At 36.6% G+C, this 20,417-nt stretch overlaps 1 protein-coding gene across 1 annotated transcript; it reads right to left on the reverse strand.

The window, feature by feature from the left end:
• Positions 1 to 740: 740 nt before the first annotated feature.
• On the reverse strand, positions 741 to 15,803 carry LGSN (lengsin, lens protein with glutamine synthetase domain). The gene is given in 8 exon segments (XM_044003427.1): positions 741 to 1,940; positions 5,246 to 5,424; positions 13,725 to 13,878; positions 13,880 to 14,121; positions 14,124 to 14,166; positions 14,169 to 14,393; positions 14,395 to 14,636; positions 15,701 to 15,803. Coding segments are annotated over 8 exon segments (2,388 nt in total).
• Between the last annotated feature and the right edge of the window lie 4,614 nt (positions 15,804 to 20,417).

Genomic DNA, 20,417 nt, shown 5'->3' on the forward strand with positions numbered 1-20,417 from the left:
TTTAATCCTCTTCCCTTTAACTTTATCTTGTATTTTCAGTATGTGTCTTATTAAAGTAGGGTTTTTTTGCTTCTTTCCTAACCAAACATACCATTCATTTCAGTCTATAAAGTCAAATAATACCATATTTAAGAAGTTACTGATCAGAGAATTATAGACTCCTAGAGCTGAGAGGAACATCAGAGGTCATCTTGTCCAGGTTCTCTCTGATGTGTTAATCCTTTCTACAACACACCTATAGCAACCATAGGTGGGAGAATTTAAAAATATTTGGATGGGGGGGGGCTATTGGTCACCCATTTTGAGCATTGATTTGTAAGAGATTATAGGATGTTATGATCATAGATTTAGAAGTTGAAGAGACTCTCCCTCCCTCATTTTACAGATGAGAAAACTTGCACCCAGGGAGCTTTAGTACCTTATCCAGAGTCCCACAAGGCCTTTTCTGGTCTCTATCCCTTACCTATACTACAAACATTAGTGTTCTCTCCCTCCTGTAATGACCTTATATAACAGTTTTTACTTATTTGCCCACATATTGTACCCTCAAAAGACACCCCCTCCCATTAGGACCTATATTCTTTGAAGATACTGTTTTTGCCTCTGATTACTCCAGACCTAGCATAGGACCCTATAAATATTAGTTGCTTTTAATAAACATTTGCTGAATTGAATTAACAATTCTTCAAGTATTTAAGCAATCATAATGTATTTGGAAGAGGGGAGAAGTTCATTGTCTTCTAAATAAAATACTCTAGGAATTTATTTCTTTCTGACTCAGTTTCTTCATTTTCCAACTCATATTGCTTCATAGCAACAAAGTAATGGATAAAGGTGTCTCCCAGAGCCTCCCTCAAACATTTATCTTCTCCAAGTGCCACTAAAGCATCTTCCAATTTTAGAGGGATTTCTGAAGGCTTCATTTGAACAAGGTTTTCACTGTCATCTGGACCATCCAAGAAACTATTCCCACTTTGGATTCCATCCAAACCAGCAGCAATGGTAGCAGCAAGTACAAGATAAGGGTTTGCTGTGGCTGAACCCAGTTTGTTTTCTATTTGTGTGCCTTTCTCACCATGACACTTGATATTATAAGAACAGCTATTATCATTATACCCCCATGTTGGGGCCACAGATTCCTTTGGCTCTTTACAATCCATAGAATAGCGCTTTCTGCAGCTGACAGCAGGTGCCATTAGGCAGCTGAGAGCAGCAGAGTGCTTTAAGAGCCCTGCTAACCACTTTTTCCCGATGTCTGTGAGCTGCTGTACCCTAAAACCAGTGGAAAACAAGTTTTTTCTCCCACTGGTGTCCCACAGACTGTGAGCCAGAATTCCCGAATTATAAAATCCTGTTTCAGTGAAAAAGCTGGCTAGATAATTATGTTTCTTTGCCACTTCTTTGCTACCTGTCCTGAAGGTGAAGGCATTATCTGCTGAAGTAATGCCAAATTCTGGCCAAAAAGTCACTTCCATCTGACCAGGCCCAATGGAAGAAGAGAAGCTCTCGATATTGACGCCCATGTGATACATTCCATCAACAAGCTCCTGAATGAAGAGCTGATCATGACTGCTTAGCAGCATTCCCATGGGAAAGGATATTGTCTTTGAATCTATAACTTCAGCAACACCATAAATGCAGAATTCATAGGTGAAGGCAGAGTACAGAGAAAAACCACTGTCCCGCAGGTGGTTCAGCTGTCGTTTGGCAATGTGCCTGGGAGAGGTCAATAGAGGGTTCCCCGTTATGGTAAAGGGATCGCATATCACTCTCGCTGTTCTCTCAGTCCACGGTAGAGGTCTAAAGGTTGATAACTCAGGGATCAGGATGATGTCACTATTAAAACTGGCTACACTTAGATGATCCACTTCACTGTCTTTAGGATTCATGGTCAGTTCAAGATAACCTCTGGGCATGGAAATACCATGGATTGCTTTTTCCTAAATAAGAAGGAATGTTATGGAGCAGTTGGAATTAGAAACTTGAAAGCTTGAACAAGAAAAAGTTATGAAAGAAATTTGCTAATGTAATACAAAAGCTAACAGAATTGATCATTACTGCATTCTTCAAAGAGCTAATAGAATTTTTTAAATCTATTACCATGGTTTACACACACATACACACACACACACACACACACACACACACACACACACACACACAAACAAACAAGGGTAAAATGGGTCTTTATGGGAATATGTTATAACACTCAGGCCTTAATCCTTATCCTGGTTCATCTGAATGTTATGAAAGCAATTCTAGAATCAAGAGAACTGGGGTCTAGTCCTGGATCCACCTGTGACCTTGTACAAGTTGGTTCATCTCTCTGAGCATTGGTTTGTTCATCCCTAGAATGATAAAGTTCGATCAGGTAGCCTTGAGGCCTCTTCCAGCTCTGTATCTATGTTCTTATGATTTCTGTCTTTACAAAATCATTGGGATTTGTTTTTTGCATTGACCTCACGTAAATAAGATTTATTTTAAATAATCAATAACATGTCTAGTTAGGAACTATTTCACTTGTCCTTAAGGGCTGGAAAGAAGATTTCAAACTATGAATATTTTACAAGTGCCTTTTAATGGCATGCATGATTTTGTTTATTTTATCTCTCAACATCACAACCAGACTGAAAAAACATTGACATATCCATTGGATTTGAATTACCGCTGATGTTTCACAAAATTTGGTTAGGGTTGATTACCTATTTGTAACTATATCTACATAGATTTTTATCTATGGACTGTCATATATGAAATACTTTTATTGCTCTGTTAGCACCTTTATACTTAGCCCACCTTTGACTCAGCACTTTGTGCAAGTATAGGCTAATTGTACAACAGGGATAAGAATTGGACCTGTGATTTCATAGAAATAATACCTCTTAGATCTTTCTCATTAGTAGCCTTATGCCATCAGTCTAAGTCAGGCTACATTCTTACCCTATATAACTTATTTTATTTTATTTTTTGGTGAGGCAATTGGTTGCCTGGGGTCACACAGCTAGTAAGTGTCAAGTGTCTGAGGCCAGATTTGAACTCAGGTCCTCCTGAATCCAGGGTTGGTGCTCTATCCACTGTACCACCTAGCTGCCCCTATATAACTTATTTAAAAAAAAAAACACAGGAGTTCTCTATTTAAATAAAAGGATAGCTTATGTGTAGGTACTTATTTTTATCAAAGCAGATCATATATAATCACTTTAAATCTTGGTTTTGTTGTTGTTATTGTTCAGTCATTTCAGTCATATCTGACTGCCCAGGACCCCATTTGGGGTTTTCCTGGCCATTTTCTTCTCCAATTCATTTTATAAATTAGGAAACTGAGGCAAACAGGGTTAAGTGACTTGCCCAGGGTAGCAAAGATAGTAAATGCCTGAGGTCAGATTTGAACTGAGGAAGATGAGTCTTTCTGACTCCAGACCTAGTACTATATCTACTGTGTCACCAAATCTTAATATTATTCATGAAATGCTGTGGTTCCCTCCCCTCCCCCCAAAAAAAATCATCCTGCGGCTAACCTTTTGGCAATATACCTCTTCAAACTCAGTGACGCTGGTTCTCAGACAAGAGATTATGCAAAGGTCACAAAACCTTTCTAATTGAGTAGGACCTGCCAGAGCTTATCTTTCACTTCAGCTATAAACAGGGGTTTGATGGAACCAGCTTGTACCAGCTCCAGTAGATGATTTTTAAATTTTCATCTCAGAAGTCAGCAGATACAATAAATGAGGAGTTGATTTATTATGCTGTTTACTGTCTAAATTTAAGAAAGTGATGGAGAAAATATTAATAGTGCAGATTAAATTTAACAGTATATCATGTGAACATTATTTTCAGAGAGGTGGTTGTTAAACATTTACAAACACACCCCTGGAAACACACAGCTATAAGATACTGGGGTAAAGGGGGACAGTTAGGTGGCACAGTAGATAAAGCACAGGCCATGGATTCAGGAGAACCTGAGTTCAAATTTGACCTCAGACACTTGACACTAGCTGTGTGACCCTGGGCAAGTCACTTAACCTAGATAGCCACACCAAAAAAAGGGGGGAAAAGATACTAAGGTGAGGATCATGGTATCAGAGGAGCATAGGTTTAGAGCTGGAAAGTACCTTAGAGATAATCTAGTTCAAACCCTTTAATTTACAAATGAGAAAAGTGAGAACAAAAGAGGGCAAGTGACTTGCTTCAAGGATCACACAAGTATTAAGTGGCAGAACTGGATCTGAATTCTGGTCCTATAACAACACTTCATGCCTTTTCTTTTGCACTAGGTTTTGTTGAAGACTCTTTATCAATAATTAACAGTAACTTTATTATAATCTGTTTTCAATTAGCCCCTTTATCAGACCCTTTATACAAATAACAATTATACATTATAGTGATAAGAAAAAAAGACTAATTTGAACTTCAGAAATATTTAAATCTTATACTTACTCAGATATTACTGTACAATATAATTGAGGGGAGGAAAGGAGGAAGAGGGTTTGCTTTGTTGTCTGATTGACATTGGTACTTCTCCAGCAAAATCAAAAGGACATGGCAGAAATCATATTCCAACTTGATCTCAACACCATTTCTGGGTGAGGGAGAGATCTACAAATATTTGTGTCTTACTATCTAATGTCTCCAGATATGTTTAAAGTCATCCAAAAACTAATATATTTTCTAATTATAATTAATAGCTATGGTATACTTTTATTTATTATTATTTATAATATACTTTTATTTTTATTTCTTTATAATATTTATAATAATATATTATAATTAATTATAGTATTGATTTATTATTTATTTGTTATATTTATTATATTTGTTTTTATTATTTATAATATACTTATTTTTCAAAAAACTGATCTCATCATTCTTATTTCTTTTGATACTCATTCATGGGTCGCCTTTTGTAATTTACTCACATCAAATAAAATATAATCTTCATGATTGTGGTGAGCTAGGAAACATAATTCTGTAGAGAGAAATGATTCAAGGCAAAAGAACTAAAATTCCCATCTTAATTTATGTTGTACTTCTGCCAGGCTGAAGAAGAGGCATTCTAAATTGAAGGGATATATTTAGAACCTGGGAAACGTTTGTGAGCTTGGGGAAAGGCTGAGGAGAGAAATTGAGTGAATGCTTGAATTCAAGCTTGAATTGCTTTAGAGATTCCAAGAAATAGATATAAGCATGATTTACCTACTAATGGTCATAGAATTGCATCAAATTATAACCTTAATATAAAACTTACTGGAAAAAAGCGAGCGGGAATGCTCTTGGACCTGGATACTCCATGAAGGTCTGTTGCTTCAAATCGGACAAAATGTATATTGTCTCTGGCCATCTCCTGTTTAATGTGCTCCACTCTGGAGAACAAGGGAAGTGGTATGTGAAATCTAGGGTTGTTAGTATCATGATCCTTGGTACCACCTATTAAAAGAGAGAGAGAGAGAGAGAGAGAGAGAGAGAGAGAGAGAGAGAGAGAGAGAAATAGTGATAAAAGATTTTGTCTGTGAACAACTTTATTGTGAAGAATGACAGACCTGAGAGCAACATAAATGTAGTCATTAGGACCATTATGTTTTCAGATACCCTGAAGATAGTTATTGAGTGTGGATTCATTATTTCATTTGCCTATAATCAGAGGCCTTCCTTCTTGCCCCCACAGCCCCATACATCTTCCCAACTGTGCCATCTCAGAGCAGCCTAAGAGGTTTTTTTATCACTTTTGCCAAGTTGGGAGTTAACACTATTTGCATAAGTGTATACCATTACCATATGTAGGTGCTTACACAAATGCCCTTGTTTATGTAAATGAGAATAAATTTACATAAATACACAACCTTGACACTTTTCATGTCTCTATTATGATGAATATCTTTTAAAAGATTTTGTTTCCTTCAAAGCCTTAGAAGAGCATGCTAAAAGTTCCTAAGTACTTATTAGTGGAGTTAGATTGGTTTCTACACATATGACAACAAAAGTACTTTAAATAGGAAAAAGATTTCAAGAAGGAAGAGTATTTATTTATTGGATAATACTCAACACTACCAAAAAAAACCCCAAAAACCTCAGAAGAAGGAAATGAATGGCAAATTTAAAGCAGTTAAGGCTGAATTCTTAAGATAAGAGAGAAATACAGCTCCAGGCAAAAGCATCTAGTCACAATATCAGAGAATTCAATTACTTAAAGGTCTGACTCACTTTCTTCAACCCCAGCCCAGTCTATATACCAGGCACAGCCAGTGCAATCAACCTCACCATCTTTTTTTCTCAGATTCCTTGCCCTTGATGGGTCCCTGTTCAGTTCCTTCATAGCAGTGATTCAATTTGAACACCTTCCTATCCCATAAGAAGCAGAAAATATTGATTCTACATAGCCCAATGAAGGAAGGTGAATGTAACCTAGGGAGTGGAGACTAAAGGCATGGTTATTCAAAGCTGACCAGAGGAAGGAGCTTCCATATTCAAGGTAAAGTGGCCTAGAAACCTACCTTTGATTCATTCCTTACCCTTATCTCTTTGGTAGGGAACTAAATACCACCACCACCATCCCCCATCCCCCACCCCCACCCCATCCTTTAAGTCTATAAGACTAAGGAAGGACATAGCTTTGGATATCTGTAAAGAGAAAAATTAGGGGGCAGCTAGGTGGTGCAGTGGATAAAGCACTGGCCCTGGATTCAGGAGGACCTGAGTTCAAATTTTACCTCAGACACTTGACACTTGACAGTTACTAGGTGTGTGACCTGGAGCAAGTCACTTAACCCCCATTGCCCCTTGCAAGAGAGAGAGAGAGAGAGAGAGAGAGAGAGAGAGAGAGAGAGAGAGAGAGAGAGAGAGAGAGAGAGATTGAGGGAAAGGGATCAAAAATTGAAGAGGAATTCAAGAAACAAGATGCTGAGTATAAGAAAAAGACTATAAATTAAAATCCCAAAAGAAAAAAAAAGGCCAAATATAAGCTTAGTATTCAAGCAAATAAACAGTAAGGGTTTTGGGGTTTTTTTTTAAGTAGAAGATGAGTAAAAATTCAAAACAAACTTCAGCACATTGAAAAAGTATAGTACCATGATGGAAAATGAACCAAAAATCCCCCAATGAAAAGAGAAATTCATGAAATTCCAGAATAGTTCAGAAAAGAAATAATACTTTTAAAAGATATTAAGATAGATATTAGAGCAGTAATCTGAAGTCTCAAAATGGAATTAATGAATATAAACAACAAAGTAAGTAATTTATAACACATAATTGCAAAGGTCTCCTAAGTACCAAAGACTCTAAAAAAAGAATTGCATATTTGGATATTGAAAATATTGAAATAGAAGGAAAATCAGCACAAGAGAAGCAAAAGACAGAATTATTAAAAAAATTCTTGTCAGCCAAAACAATTGACCATGAAGATAGAATGCATAGAACTAAAAGAGAAAAACATGATAAATTTTAAAATGTGAATATCATACTATGGCAAATAATACAAGAAAACGACCTAGACCTTTTTAATACAGATGACAAAGTATTAATGAATTGAATCCACAAATTGCTACCAAAGAAAAGCCTCATGGTTGAAACTCCAAGGTATGGAATGATTAAATTTCAAAACTAAAATTTCAAAATAGCAAATTTTTCAAGATCTTAGCCTATAAAGGAATTTCGATTCAAATAGCCCAGGATAACTCCATAACCACAAGAAATTGGAACAAAGAATTCAAAAGAATATTACAAAAAGTAAAGGACCTCAAGATGCATCCACAAAATAGAAAATCCTTAAAATAAAATATTTTTTAAATTTAAAAAAATTGAGTATATCCTGCAAAGTTGAACCTAACAAATCTGAAAAAAATGGACCTTTGAAAAAAGAAAGCCATTTGAGTCAATCATTTGAAAATAAAAAACAAACAAAAAGAACAACAATAAAAAATGAAGATGAGTTTAGCATTTGACTTACAAAACCAAAAGAGACAGAGAAAGAAAGAATCAGAGAGATGATGAGAAAGACAAAGACATATTACAATGTCAATATCCTTTGACCCAGAAATCCTGCTGCTATATCTCTACCCCAAGGACACCAAAGGAAATGTATTCATTGAAGTACTTTTCATGGTAGCAAAAACCTGGAAATAAAGTAGGTGCCCACCTAATTAATGTAATGGGATTTTATCATGATAAGAAACAACAGGCATGAGGAATTTAGAGAAACAAAGTAAGACCATTTACTACCTGAATGACCTTTGGCAAGTTATTTAACCTCTCTATGCCTCAGTTTCCTCATCTATAAAATAAAGAAGTTGAACTAGATGACTCCTATGTTCCCTTCCAGCTTTTAATCTATGATCCTATGGCTTGCAAAAATTAGTGGAGTGAAGTAAACAGAACTAAGAAAATTATATACATGATGATTCCATTACCATTCAGTCATTTTCAGTTGTGTCTGACACTTCATGGCCTCATTTGAGGTTTTCAAGGAAAAGATATTGGAATGGTTTGCCATTTCCTTCTCCAGTTCATTTTACAGATGAAGAAACTAAGGCAAGCAGGGTTAAGTGACTTACCCAGGGTCATACTGCTAGTAAGTATCTAAGGCTGGATTTGAACCAAGGAAGATGAGTCTTCCTGACTTCAGGCCCAGCATTTTATCCATTGTGTCACTTAGTCGACTACAATAAAACAAAACTGAATTCTGTGTGATTAAAATGACCAATCTAGGTCCTGGAAAAGAGATGAGGAAATGAACTTCCCACTTCAATTTTAAAAGTAGGGAATTATGAGTATGAAATTTTGTATTACTTGTCAAATATAGTCATTGTGTTGGCTTTTTTTTTGTGGGGCAATGAGGGTTAAGTGACTTGCCCAGGGTCATACAGCTAGTGTCACGTGTCTGAGGCCGGATTTGAATTCAGGTTCTCCTGAATCCAGGGCCAGTACTTTATCCACTACACCACCTAGCTGCCCCAAGTCTTCTCTTTTCTAAGACAAACATCTCTATTTCCTTCAACTGATCCTTTTGTGGCATAATCTGTGAATGATTATCTTGGTTGGCTTCCTCTAGGTCTATAGGGCTAATCTTATCCAACCACTGATTTTGAAGATAGGAAAACAAAGCCACAATGTTAATATATTGTCCATGAGTCATTAGCTACTAATGTTACAGCCAAATTTACCAGTCCAATAACTCTTTAAAATATATAACATACATTTCTTTGATGCTTCAATGTCTTTATTTTGATATAGAGTGATACTATTAATATTGTAGTCTCTCTAGATATGTAACTGTAACCTGTCCATACCTTCTCAACATGGGTGACTCTTGTCCATGGCCTTTTACAAATCCACCACAGGTGTTCTACCACATTCTGAGTCTTTTCCTCTAGATCTCTTGACATTACCTGAGTACCAATGGTAACATTAAAATTGTCCTTTTTCTTACTACATGAACTGTCTATGCCCTTTTTCCAGTCATACATTTCTTCAATGGTGGAAAGTGAAGGGAACAAGTATTTATTAAGTACCTACTATGTGTCAGGTACTGTACTACCAAACGGTTACAAATATTATCTCCTTTTTTTCCTCACAGTAAACCTGAGACACAAGTGCTATTATTTATCCCCATTTTTTGGTTTGATGAAACTAAGGCAGGCAGAAGTTAAATAACTTGCCCAGGATTATTTGTTGTCGTTGAATTGCGTTCAGTCATATCCTACTCTCTATAACCCCATTTGGGATTTCTTGGCAAAGACACTGGAGTGGTTTTCCATTTCCTTCTCTAGCTCTTTTTATAGATGAGGAACTGAGGCAAACAAGGTAAATTGAACTGCCCATGGCCACATTGCTAGTAAATGTCTGGCAGATTTTAATTCAGATGCTCCTGACCCCAGGGCCAGTGCTCTATTCACTGCACTACCTAGCTGCCAAGAATCATGAATATAGTATCTGAGGGAGGATTTGAACCTCTGTTTATTCTGACTCCTAGCCCAACACTCTAGCCACTGTTCTGCTAGCTAATGGTATATTTACATTTCTTTGTACATGCAATTCATGATTTGTAATGTCCTATAATAGGCAAACTATTTATGCCCATTATTCATTCAATATAGTAAGCACTGATTAAAAAGTCATGATGCAGGTTCTAGGATCTACAGACAAAAACAAAATAGTGTTTGCTCTTGTGGAGCTCTATCCTCCTGGAAAGATAAAATGTGTAACAAGATAAGAAAAGTGCATAGAAAATAATTTCAAAAGGAAGAGAATCCCCTGTAACTGTGGGTTGAGGGGGGGGTACAAATCAAGAAAGTCTTATTTAAGAGGATAGAGCTAAGTTCGCTTTGAAGGAAACTAGGGACAAAAGAAAAACATCACGTATGAAGAGCTAGTTGGCCAGTATGGCTAGCTATAGAGACCAGGGAGGCAATAATGTGTAACTACAGTTATCTCTTCCACATCACATCTTCCCCTTCACAACTTTCCACATTTATGATTCGATATATCATGGGTCGATATAAGAAATTAAATGCAAATTTAAAGCGCAAGTTTGCAAAAAACCACAGACACACACAAAGGCCAACAGACAACACAGAAAAGGTTTAGAAACTCAGAAATGTATAAAATACATGTATAGTATTATATAATATCAACATATTTTATCTTTTAATGACATAATAATTCATACTAATAATTCAGAAGGGAAGGCCAAAAAAAATTTGCACAGATTTCCAGATCATGGAGGTACTGTGCCCCTAACCCCGTGATGTAGAAGGGATAACTATTGGCAAAGTAGGAAGGGGCCAAATTTTGAAAGGTAGTAAATGTCAATTAATAGGAGTCTGTACTTGATTCTTGAATCAGTAGGATTGAATGTAGTTTATTATTGTCAAACCTATGCTTCAGAAAAATCATTTTGTTAGCTATGTAGAGGATGAATTAACAAGGGAGATTTGAAGATAGAATAAATAGGAAGTCCATTGCAATCATTTAGGCAAGAGGTGATAAGTGGCCTGACCTAAGGTGGTGTCTAGTAGAAGTTTAAAGAGGGTAAATATCTGAGAGATGTTCAGGAGATAGAAATTACAAGATTAGATTTATTGAGCTTTGGAAAGTGGGTAACCAGGGTGATTGAATAATGGTACTGTCTTCACCATAAATAGAAAAGTTCAGAGAAGGGTAACATGGGAGTGAGTTAGAAACTGAGTTCTGTTGGGGGTATGTTGAATTAGATATGCCTATAGAACATTCAGTTTGAAATGTCTAAAACTTGATTCATGATATAGGATTGGAGCTTAGAGAGCAAGTATGACTGGATATATAGATTTGGGAGGCAATCTTATAGAGAAGATAATTAAACTCATAGAAGTAAGTGAGATTACCAAGTGACATTGTAGAGGAAAAGAAAATGATAAGAAAGCCCAGGATAGTGCCTTCAGGTACACTCAAAGTTATTGGGCTTAACATGGATGATGAACCAATGAAAAGAAGGATCAGGTAAGCAGAAGGAAATCTAAGAGAGAACATATCATGAAACCCAAGGAGTGATAAATCTCTAGGAGAGTATGGTCAACAACATCAAATGATGCAGAGAGGTAAGAAAGTTGAATCCTGAGAAGAGATCAATAGATTTGGCAACTAAGAGAGCATTGAGAACTTTGGAGAGAGTAGTTTTGATTGGGTAATAAGGTTTGGAAGTCACATTTAATGAGTGTTAAGAAGATGACAGAAGAGAAAATAGACACTAAGCATAAACGGTCTCAAGAGTTAGTCTGAGAAAGGAGAATTATAGTCAGCCGGGGAGGGTGAGATCTAGAGTTTTTATGGATCAGGGAGTCTTGGACATATTTGTAGGAAGCTAGGAATGGAGCCAGTAGATAGGGAGAGATGAAAAATGAGAGGGGGGCAATGGAGGGAAGGAGAGAAAAAGGGATAGAAAGGATGATAGGAGGGGCAATCTATTGAAAAAATATAGGAGGAGAATAGTATCAATTATTCCTGACATCCATAAAACAGTTTTAATGTTTAAATTTCATTTTCAGATAATCATATTCCAAAATATCTTAAACTGTATTAAGCTGTATTTTGTCTTTTTTTTTTCACAAAAGAGGAATAAAGGCATGATGTTACCACAAGCGGTCAGACTTCTATTAGAGATCTGACAATTAGCATAGAGTATACAGTGTATACTATAAAATATAGGCTGTAGTCTAATGTCTAGCCAATGTTCTTTCAGATACACGAATGGGTAATTTTTTTGTCATATATGCAATACAAAGGTAGAAACAGAACAACTTTATTACTTAGAGCCTAGAATCAATGTATTATAAGATAGGTCATCACATAAGAACTAATAAATTCTTGTTGACTGACTGACTGACTGACTGACTGGTGGAACTGGTCATGGTAGAGGTAGAGGGAGGGGCATCAACAAAATAATGGAGACCATATACAGCATACAGGGATTATGATCAGAGTCAGTATGGTGTTATGCTAGTAGGTAATGAATTTAAAGTTATGAAGGCAAATTACTTAATATCAATATGTCCTCAATTTCCTTATCTATAAAATGAAGGCATTGGACTTGGACATTAAGGTCTCTTACAGCTGGAAATCTATGATCCTATGAAGCCATGTAGTCTACAACGGAGAGGGAATACTCACATGATTGAAATCACAGATCTTTGAAGTCAAATATCTCCTAAACTATTAATTTTCTCAAGATGAACACTGTGTAAGATAGTTATCTTATATATGCAAGATCACAGATACGTTTGTATTATGAGCTACCACTGATAGAGTACATCTTGTACTGTGTGCAGTGCCTTGTCTAACTAACAAGTAAGAATCACTGTTAGATGGTCAGAATTATATTCTTAAACAAATAAGTTAGTGCTCTGATCTGAAGCTTTTTCATCAAATATAAGAACCCTAGCCAATCTATTTTCATTTTATAGCATCAATGATTGGGCTGCATTCCTTGTTTTAAATTTCCTTTGTTTCAAATAAATCATACCTGTTTAGTAACAATTAAGTCCCTTTGGTCAACACTTCCCAAATGTGACATGATGAATAGCATGAAGGTAATTGCAAGCTTTGTGGTTCATTTGTTTTCTTACAGTGTCTGTTCATATTCGAGTTCTTGCATTCCAACCACCTCACAGGACTAATAAATTAAATCAATGTGCCTTCATGGGAGTAGTTTTACTGCTGGAAATGTTTAAGGGGAAGAAAAGGAAAATATAAAAAAAAAATCACAAAGCTTTATAGCAACTGGAAGACCTCAGAGACATGTTGCCTTTGTTCAGTTAAAATGAGGAAATATTCAGTATAGTGAACAAGACGTGACTTGCTTGCAAATGGCTATTTGGGGCACAGGTGGTTGGACTTCATAAGCACCTGCTGCCACAAAAGAAGAACAAGTATAGTTTTGAGAATACAACTTGTGTAACATACCCTGTTATCAAACATACCAATGTTGGTTGGAATCACAGAATATAGACCTAGAGAGGACCTTGGAAATCAACTAGGCCAACCATCTCATTTTGGCTGTCAGAAAAACTGGATGTAACATGATACTTGATATGACAAAGGTCCTACAACTGCTTCAGTAACAGAACCAAGTTCAGAATTCAGGTTCTTGACTTTCTAGAGTAGTCTTTGCACTATAACCATTACCCTCTCCAAATTAGGAAACATTATTTTAACAAAGACCCTGAAAAGCATACCAAAAATGAAAAATCCTATATTCTTACCAATATGACTGGTGTTGGGGTCAAATTCAAGATCTGTTTACTCCCAGTTGTCCTTGGGGGTGTTGTGTTTGATTCCAGTGGGCTGCTCTTCTTGGGCACCAGTTTGCTGTTCCTCATATTCCACAGAAATAGGTCTTAGGATTGGCTTCTTTGTGCATTCCTGTTATGTCTTTATGTACATGCCTTAGCTTTGGGTCTTCTCTATGGTGAGGGCAAAAATGTCTTGAACATTTGCCATTGTTTTGACTTGTCATTGTTTGCTTGAAAGGTGTGGGCAGGAATACTTGCGAAGATAGTGTGTGCCTGGGCTTGCTTCCATTTTCTATTAGATTAATGCCTAGTGAATGCTCTGGCGGGAGAGTTTCAAGCTCTTGCAGACCTGATCTGGGCATTCCAAGGCACAAGTAGATGCTTGTTTTACACCTTTATCATGGTTCCCAAATGCTCAGTTGTTAGCTCTGTCTCTGGTCTCTGAGAAGCATCTTCATTGTCAGTTCTGACTCCCTCAGGTTTATCCTCTCTCATTGCTGCTCCTATTAGTCCATCTTTATCTCCTTTGAGACTAGTCTCCATCTGCTTTAGTTGATTGTTTTCATGTATTTCTTTGACAACTCTAGGTTTTGCCATTTTTGGACTTGCTACTTGGGAATAATTTTTATTTCTTTCTTCTTCTGGGTTCCTGCTGTTCAGGAGAAATACAAGCTGTTTTTTGAAGAGGTGGACTAACTCGATTCTGTAAATGACCACATGCTATTGGGAGATCATGGTGATCTAAGATACCTTCTGAGAAAGATATATCCATTGCTCCTAATTCTGATGAGGAAGTGAACTTTTCACTAACTTTATTTTCTTTTCCTCTTATTTTTGCTATCCAGCTGCCATCAGCTTCTCCTCTTCGCCTCTTGCTGAGTCCTATAATCAACAAAGTCAACACATTGCATGGAAACAGATATAGATGCAGGAAGATGGTAGAGATTTGAAAAGTCAGATTCTAAAATAGTTATTTACTTTTCTTCATAAATAATCAGTCCAATATCAGGGTGTTTATATAAGCATGTCCCTTCCCCGCCCCCACTTCTTTATATCTCCATCATTTAATACAATGTCTGGTTTACAATAATACTCCATAAGCGTTTACCTAACTACTATTCTTTTCTTTTTCCATGGAGATTGAAAAAAATGGTATTATGAAAATTAAGCCTATCTGTTATCTGTACTTCACACTATAGCATTTTTTATATAATTCATATTTAAACCTTCCACTAAGGTTATACTCTGCTGCCTCATTGTATTGCAAAAATGATTCTGCATCCTAATGAAGCTTGAGATAGTGAGTAAGCTCTAGCTGGCCATAATGGGCTGAAAAGGCTTTGAATATGAATCAATTAACCAGACCTACATCTGTCCGCTGAATCACCAGCTAAAATAGGTTCTGGGATGCATCAATTGTTGTCAGGAGCATTTCTAGCTACTAAGTTGTAGTCAGACTATAATGTGATCTGGAAAAATGAAGACCTACACTGACAAAATCACAGATCTATGAAGCCTTATAAACTATATCTAAATCATACCACCAAACATTAGTGTGGCTACAATAGCCTTGAAATGACAATTAGATGGCATCTATAGTCCCTTCAACATACAATCTCCGATCCCTTGGCATGCCAAGGTTGATTATGACATATAAATTAACTGTTAGCTTTCGGTTTATTTAGACTGTTGAAAAAAAAGTTTAAGAATGATTATAAAATGATGTTCTGATATCAAGAATAACACAGTTTTAGAGTTGGAAGGGTATGATTGCAATCTTCTTCGACCCATATCACAACAAAAATCCCCACATTCCTACACGTGGTCATTCAACCTCTCTTAGTTAAAATTTCCAAAGAGGAAGACTACCACCTCTTAAGGCACCCTATTCCACCTATGGATAGCTCTAATTTTAGAAGGTCTTCCTGACATCAAGCCCAATTTACTTCTTAAATTAATTGTTCCTGGTTTTGTCATCTGGGCCAAATAGATAAAGTCTTGTTCTTGTTCTACAGGACTGTCCTTTAAATACTTGAGGACAGCTATCATATCATTTTAAAGTCTTGTCTCAGCAAAACATCTACCATCTAATCAACTATTCCTGTATTATATCCAAAAATATGGTTCTTAAATGTTTTAGACCTGGCCTGTGATTTCACTGGTAAGAGACTTCCTAATGAAAAAATTCACTCTGCCCATGAAAAACAGGACCTGCTCTGCAACTTATAGTCTTAGAAAAGTCACCAGGGCCATGGAGAGATTGTGGACTTTTGTTTGACGACAGAGTCACACATCCAGCATGTGACAGAAGCAGGGTTTGAAGTGGCTCCAAGGTTGGCTCTTCTATCCTATATGCAACACTGCCTCTCATAGCATGCTTTCAAAAAAAATTAGAAAATGAGAATAATTAAAATATCACACATTTAAGTAGCACTTTAAAATTTGCAAACTACTTTACACAAATGCTCAGAACTCTCCAAAGTAAATGCTATCAAGAATAGACACTACTGGGGCAGCTGGGTGGCGCAGTGGATAGACACTACCTTCTTCCAATCTGACAGAGAAGCTATGACTTACAGAGTTTGAATGACTTGACTAATGTTACACAACTAATAAGAAATTGAGATAAAATTCAAACCCAGGTCTTCCTAACCTCAGTTCCAGCACTCTACCCACTACATAACACTACTTCTAACACAGTGGGTTTACACATGGGGACGGAAGGGGAGGTACTTGCTTCTTACTTCCTTGTTAACACATCTCTCTACTTGCCTTCCCCTCTTTGAAATAACTCCTAGTCTTCTGAAAGAGTATATGATAATTGTAAGATTGGTTGGGGATTGGATCTGTGATTTTAATTGCATAGGGAATCACTTTGTACTTGAAAAATCCCTATGCTCTTTGAGTTTTCCTTAACATTTGCATTAATCGATATGTATTAAAATCCTTTGACTGATTTGTGTTATCATATACTTTAAACTTAATATAATGAAATTTTATTTTGGTTACATTGGTCCAATATTCACTTAACAACATTTAAATTTTCTACTTGTTTCCTTCCTATGGTCATCATACATTAGACCTCATCTATTACTCCAAGATCCAAAGCATTAAAATTCCCCTTTCTGAACAAACCTCTAAGTTTATGCTGTTCAACTTCTCTCATACCTCTTTTGTCCCTTATGGTTTTTAGTTCTTTCCTTGTTTTCCCCAATCCTTTATCCATTTTCTGGCATTATTTGTATTCCTCACTAGATCTGACCTATGGTTATATCAAGAACATCTATAGAACATACACAAGGGTCTTCAAGCATTTATAAGTTTCAGAGAGACAAGAGCAGGCTTTATTGCTTTGATCTCCCTTTGGAAACTCCATTCCTGCACAATCCTGCATGATCAGTCCTTACTATGTAGGATACCCACCTGCCACAGAAGTTTCACACAGTGGATCCTGCTGGTACACAGGCAGTTTCAAACAGCAAAGATAGGATAGCTGGGGGTATAGAAAATGGAAAGCAGGAAGTAAAATTGGACATGGAAGCAGTGAGGCATTTCCTAGATGGTAATCTCACTCTTGGCTCTACTAATAATCTGTTACTACCTTGCTCCCAGCCATGCAGCCTCTACTTGCTTTTCAGGTAACTGATGTTCACAGGATGTTTCCAAGGTAATTGAGCTTCAGCACTTTCAATATAGCAACTCCCAGATTAAGAGGTAAGTAACTATGGAAAAGCAGTTCATGGACATCAATCTAACAACCCTGCTGTTAATAAATTGTGGAAAGCAGAGAAAAGAGAACATGAGAACTACCAACAGGAAGATAGAGAGAGGTGATCAAGAGTAGGAGGATAATATTATCTACTCTGCCACACTGATAGTAAGGAGAGGTTGTCCAAGGGATCTACTCACAGCAGCTAACTCACACTGTTGTTAAGTGTTTGAGGCTAGATTTAAATTCAGTCTTCCTGGGGTCAGCTAGGTGGTGCAGTGGATAGAGCACCAGCCCTGGATTCAGGAGGACCTGAGTTCAAATCTGGCCTCAGACATTTGACACTTACTGCCTGTATGACCTTGGGCAAGTAACCCCCACTGCCCCACCAAAAAATAAATAAATAAAAAATAAATTCAGTCTTCCTAACTCCAGGGCCCAGCAGTCTATTCTCTGCACCACCTAGCTGCCTCAAGTGATGAGAACACGTGCTGCTTGATTTAACCCTTTCTTGTTTACCTTTACTTTTATTTTGTCTTACTATGATATTGCATGCTTCATTCTGGCTGGTTGGGAGAGATTCAGAGGAACGTGGAGATGTGCAAGCAATGGATATAGCCAAGAATGTTTCCCAGGAACTTATGTTTGGGTTAGGGTGCTACAATTAATCACATAAATAATGAATGCCTTCTTCATACAACTCAATATTCTATCCTGTGAAGATCATTTCAATATTATTGTGTTATTAAGTATGTAGTTATGCCTCTTTGCTTTTATATTGCCTAAATAATACTTGTGGGGTAATCTGTGGTGGAGAATCTTTCAAGTATGGGCAGCTAGGTGGTACAGTGGATAGAGTACCAGGGCTGGAGTCAGGAAGACTTGAATTGAAATCCAGACTGCCACTGGCTATGTGACCTTGGGCAAATCACTTAACCTCTGCTTCAGTTTCCTCAATTCTAATAATGAGAACAAATAATAGCACCTACTTCCTGGGATTGTTGTGAGGATCAAATGAGATAATAATTTTAGAGTACTTAGCACAGTACTTGGCACATAGTAAGCACTATGTAAATGTTAGCTATTATTATTTATTATTATTATTATTATTAAGTATAGTTATAGCTTTTAAGTTCCTTTTTCTCATTCTAATATTCTGGTCTTGGTTTTCTCAATAACTTTTGGTGGTGAGATCATATATTTAGAATGAAGTCAACAGAGTAGGATTGAATAGGATGGATAGGTTTTTAAGGAGCTATATATGGACTATGAAAGGGAGTCAACTCAAGAGAGTCAGCTGAATATAGAAAGTTTGCTAGACAACAATGATTATATATATTAACAATAAAGTGAGTCCTGCAACAGACTTGACTGGCTAAGGGCAGAAGATGTCATACTTATTTACCAGACTGTTGCAGAACTCCATTGACCACGGCTTAACTATTAAGCAAGACCAAAACTGGACATCTTGCTCTGCTTCCTGAACACATTTAGCTCTCCCTTGTTCATCTTGTTTTAGAGATCAATATAAAATCAACAATATCTTTGAAATTATGAAGAGGGTAACAATCAAATGCCCTTTGGCTCTACCATTATTTGGTAGGCTATAGACTGCCTAGGTCAAAACTCCCTTCTGTTATCATCACTCCTTGTACACTTATATCTCTCCATGTCAGCTCCATCCCCTCTGTTTCTCTGTTTCCACTCTTCTCAACTATTCATTATATCTTTCTACAAACTCTACACCTTAGACCTCTTCCTTCCCCTTCAAAATTACCTTGCATATATTTTGTTTATATTTCTATCACATGTTGTCTCCATCACTTCATAATGCAATACCTTAAAAATTAATGCTGCAATTAATTGGGAGAAGGCAAGTATATTACTTTTTCCTTTCCTTTGGTTTCATCTTTGTTTCCCTAGCACAACAACTGGCTATAATAGGTAAATATTAAGGTAAATTCTTGTGAATTGCCTACTGGTTCTTAAACTGAGATTGATAAGGTGAGATAGCATATGTTTTATACTGAAACCAGTCATTAGAGCTTCATAACATTCTCCAACAGCCAAGGAGGGGGAAGTTGAATGACGGAAAACAGTTGTATTCATCTCAGGCTGGAAATTGTAAAGAAGGGGACAGTTTAAGATCAGTCAAGGAAAAGAATTCTAGGCTATTCACAAAATATTACAGAACATGACCAGTGATGGGGTTCTGGGCTGGCTAGGTAAGTAAATCAAGCCATAATGGGATAATAGCCTGATAGATAGGGAGGAACAAAGAACAAAAAGATAGAGGAGGAAAGAACAATAGTTAAGAGGAGGAAAGGGTAGGAGTGATATAGGTGAAAAGGTGGAAGCCTGTGTGCTTGTCAAAGAGGGAACTATCACAGTTTCAGATCTGAAAGGCAGGTTAAATAAAATATCTGAACTTAATTAAAGTGATGCCATAGAATATCTTAAAATTCAGTGGTAAGATGGTTGGTTCTCATTTCTTGTGACAATCAGTTCTACCCCAGAGACACAGTCAGCTCTTTAAAACAGTTTTTCCATTGGTTTCATTAGATGATTCCTTTGTTTCGCACTAAAAGAGTTTTCAAAGAAAGAATTCCTCAATAAATTTTCACAATTCATGATTTTTTTCTAATTACAGCTTTTCTTTTGAAATCTATTTATACTGCTTGCATGCATGTGCCTTCCTTATCCTTATCTCATTTGCTCTATCAAATTAAATATAAATGGCTTCCACTAAAGGAATTCTCCCAAGCATAAAATTTGAACTTAGCTTTGACTGATTTAATTTTCTATAGTATAGTGGGTAGTGTTATTTAGATCCTAAATATCACTGATTTTATTCATTTTGATGCTCATTTTCTCTAATAGCTGTGTTTTTAAGAACAAGGAAAAAAAAAGACCAATCATTTCCTTGACCTCTTGAAAAAATATTACAAGAGATC

The sequence above is a fragment of the Dromiciops gliroides genome, chromosome 4, assembly GCF_019393635.1.
Source record: "Dromiciops gliroides isolate mDroGli1 chromosome 4, mDroGli1.pri, whole genome shotgun sequence".
Classification (NCBI taxonomy): Eukaryota; Metazoa; Chordata; class Mammalia; order Microbiotheria; family Microbiotheriidae; genus Dromiciops; species Dromiciops gliroides.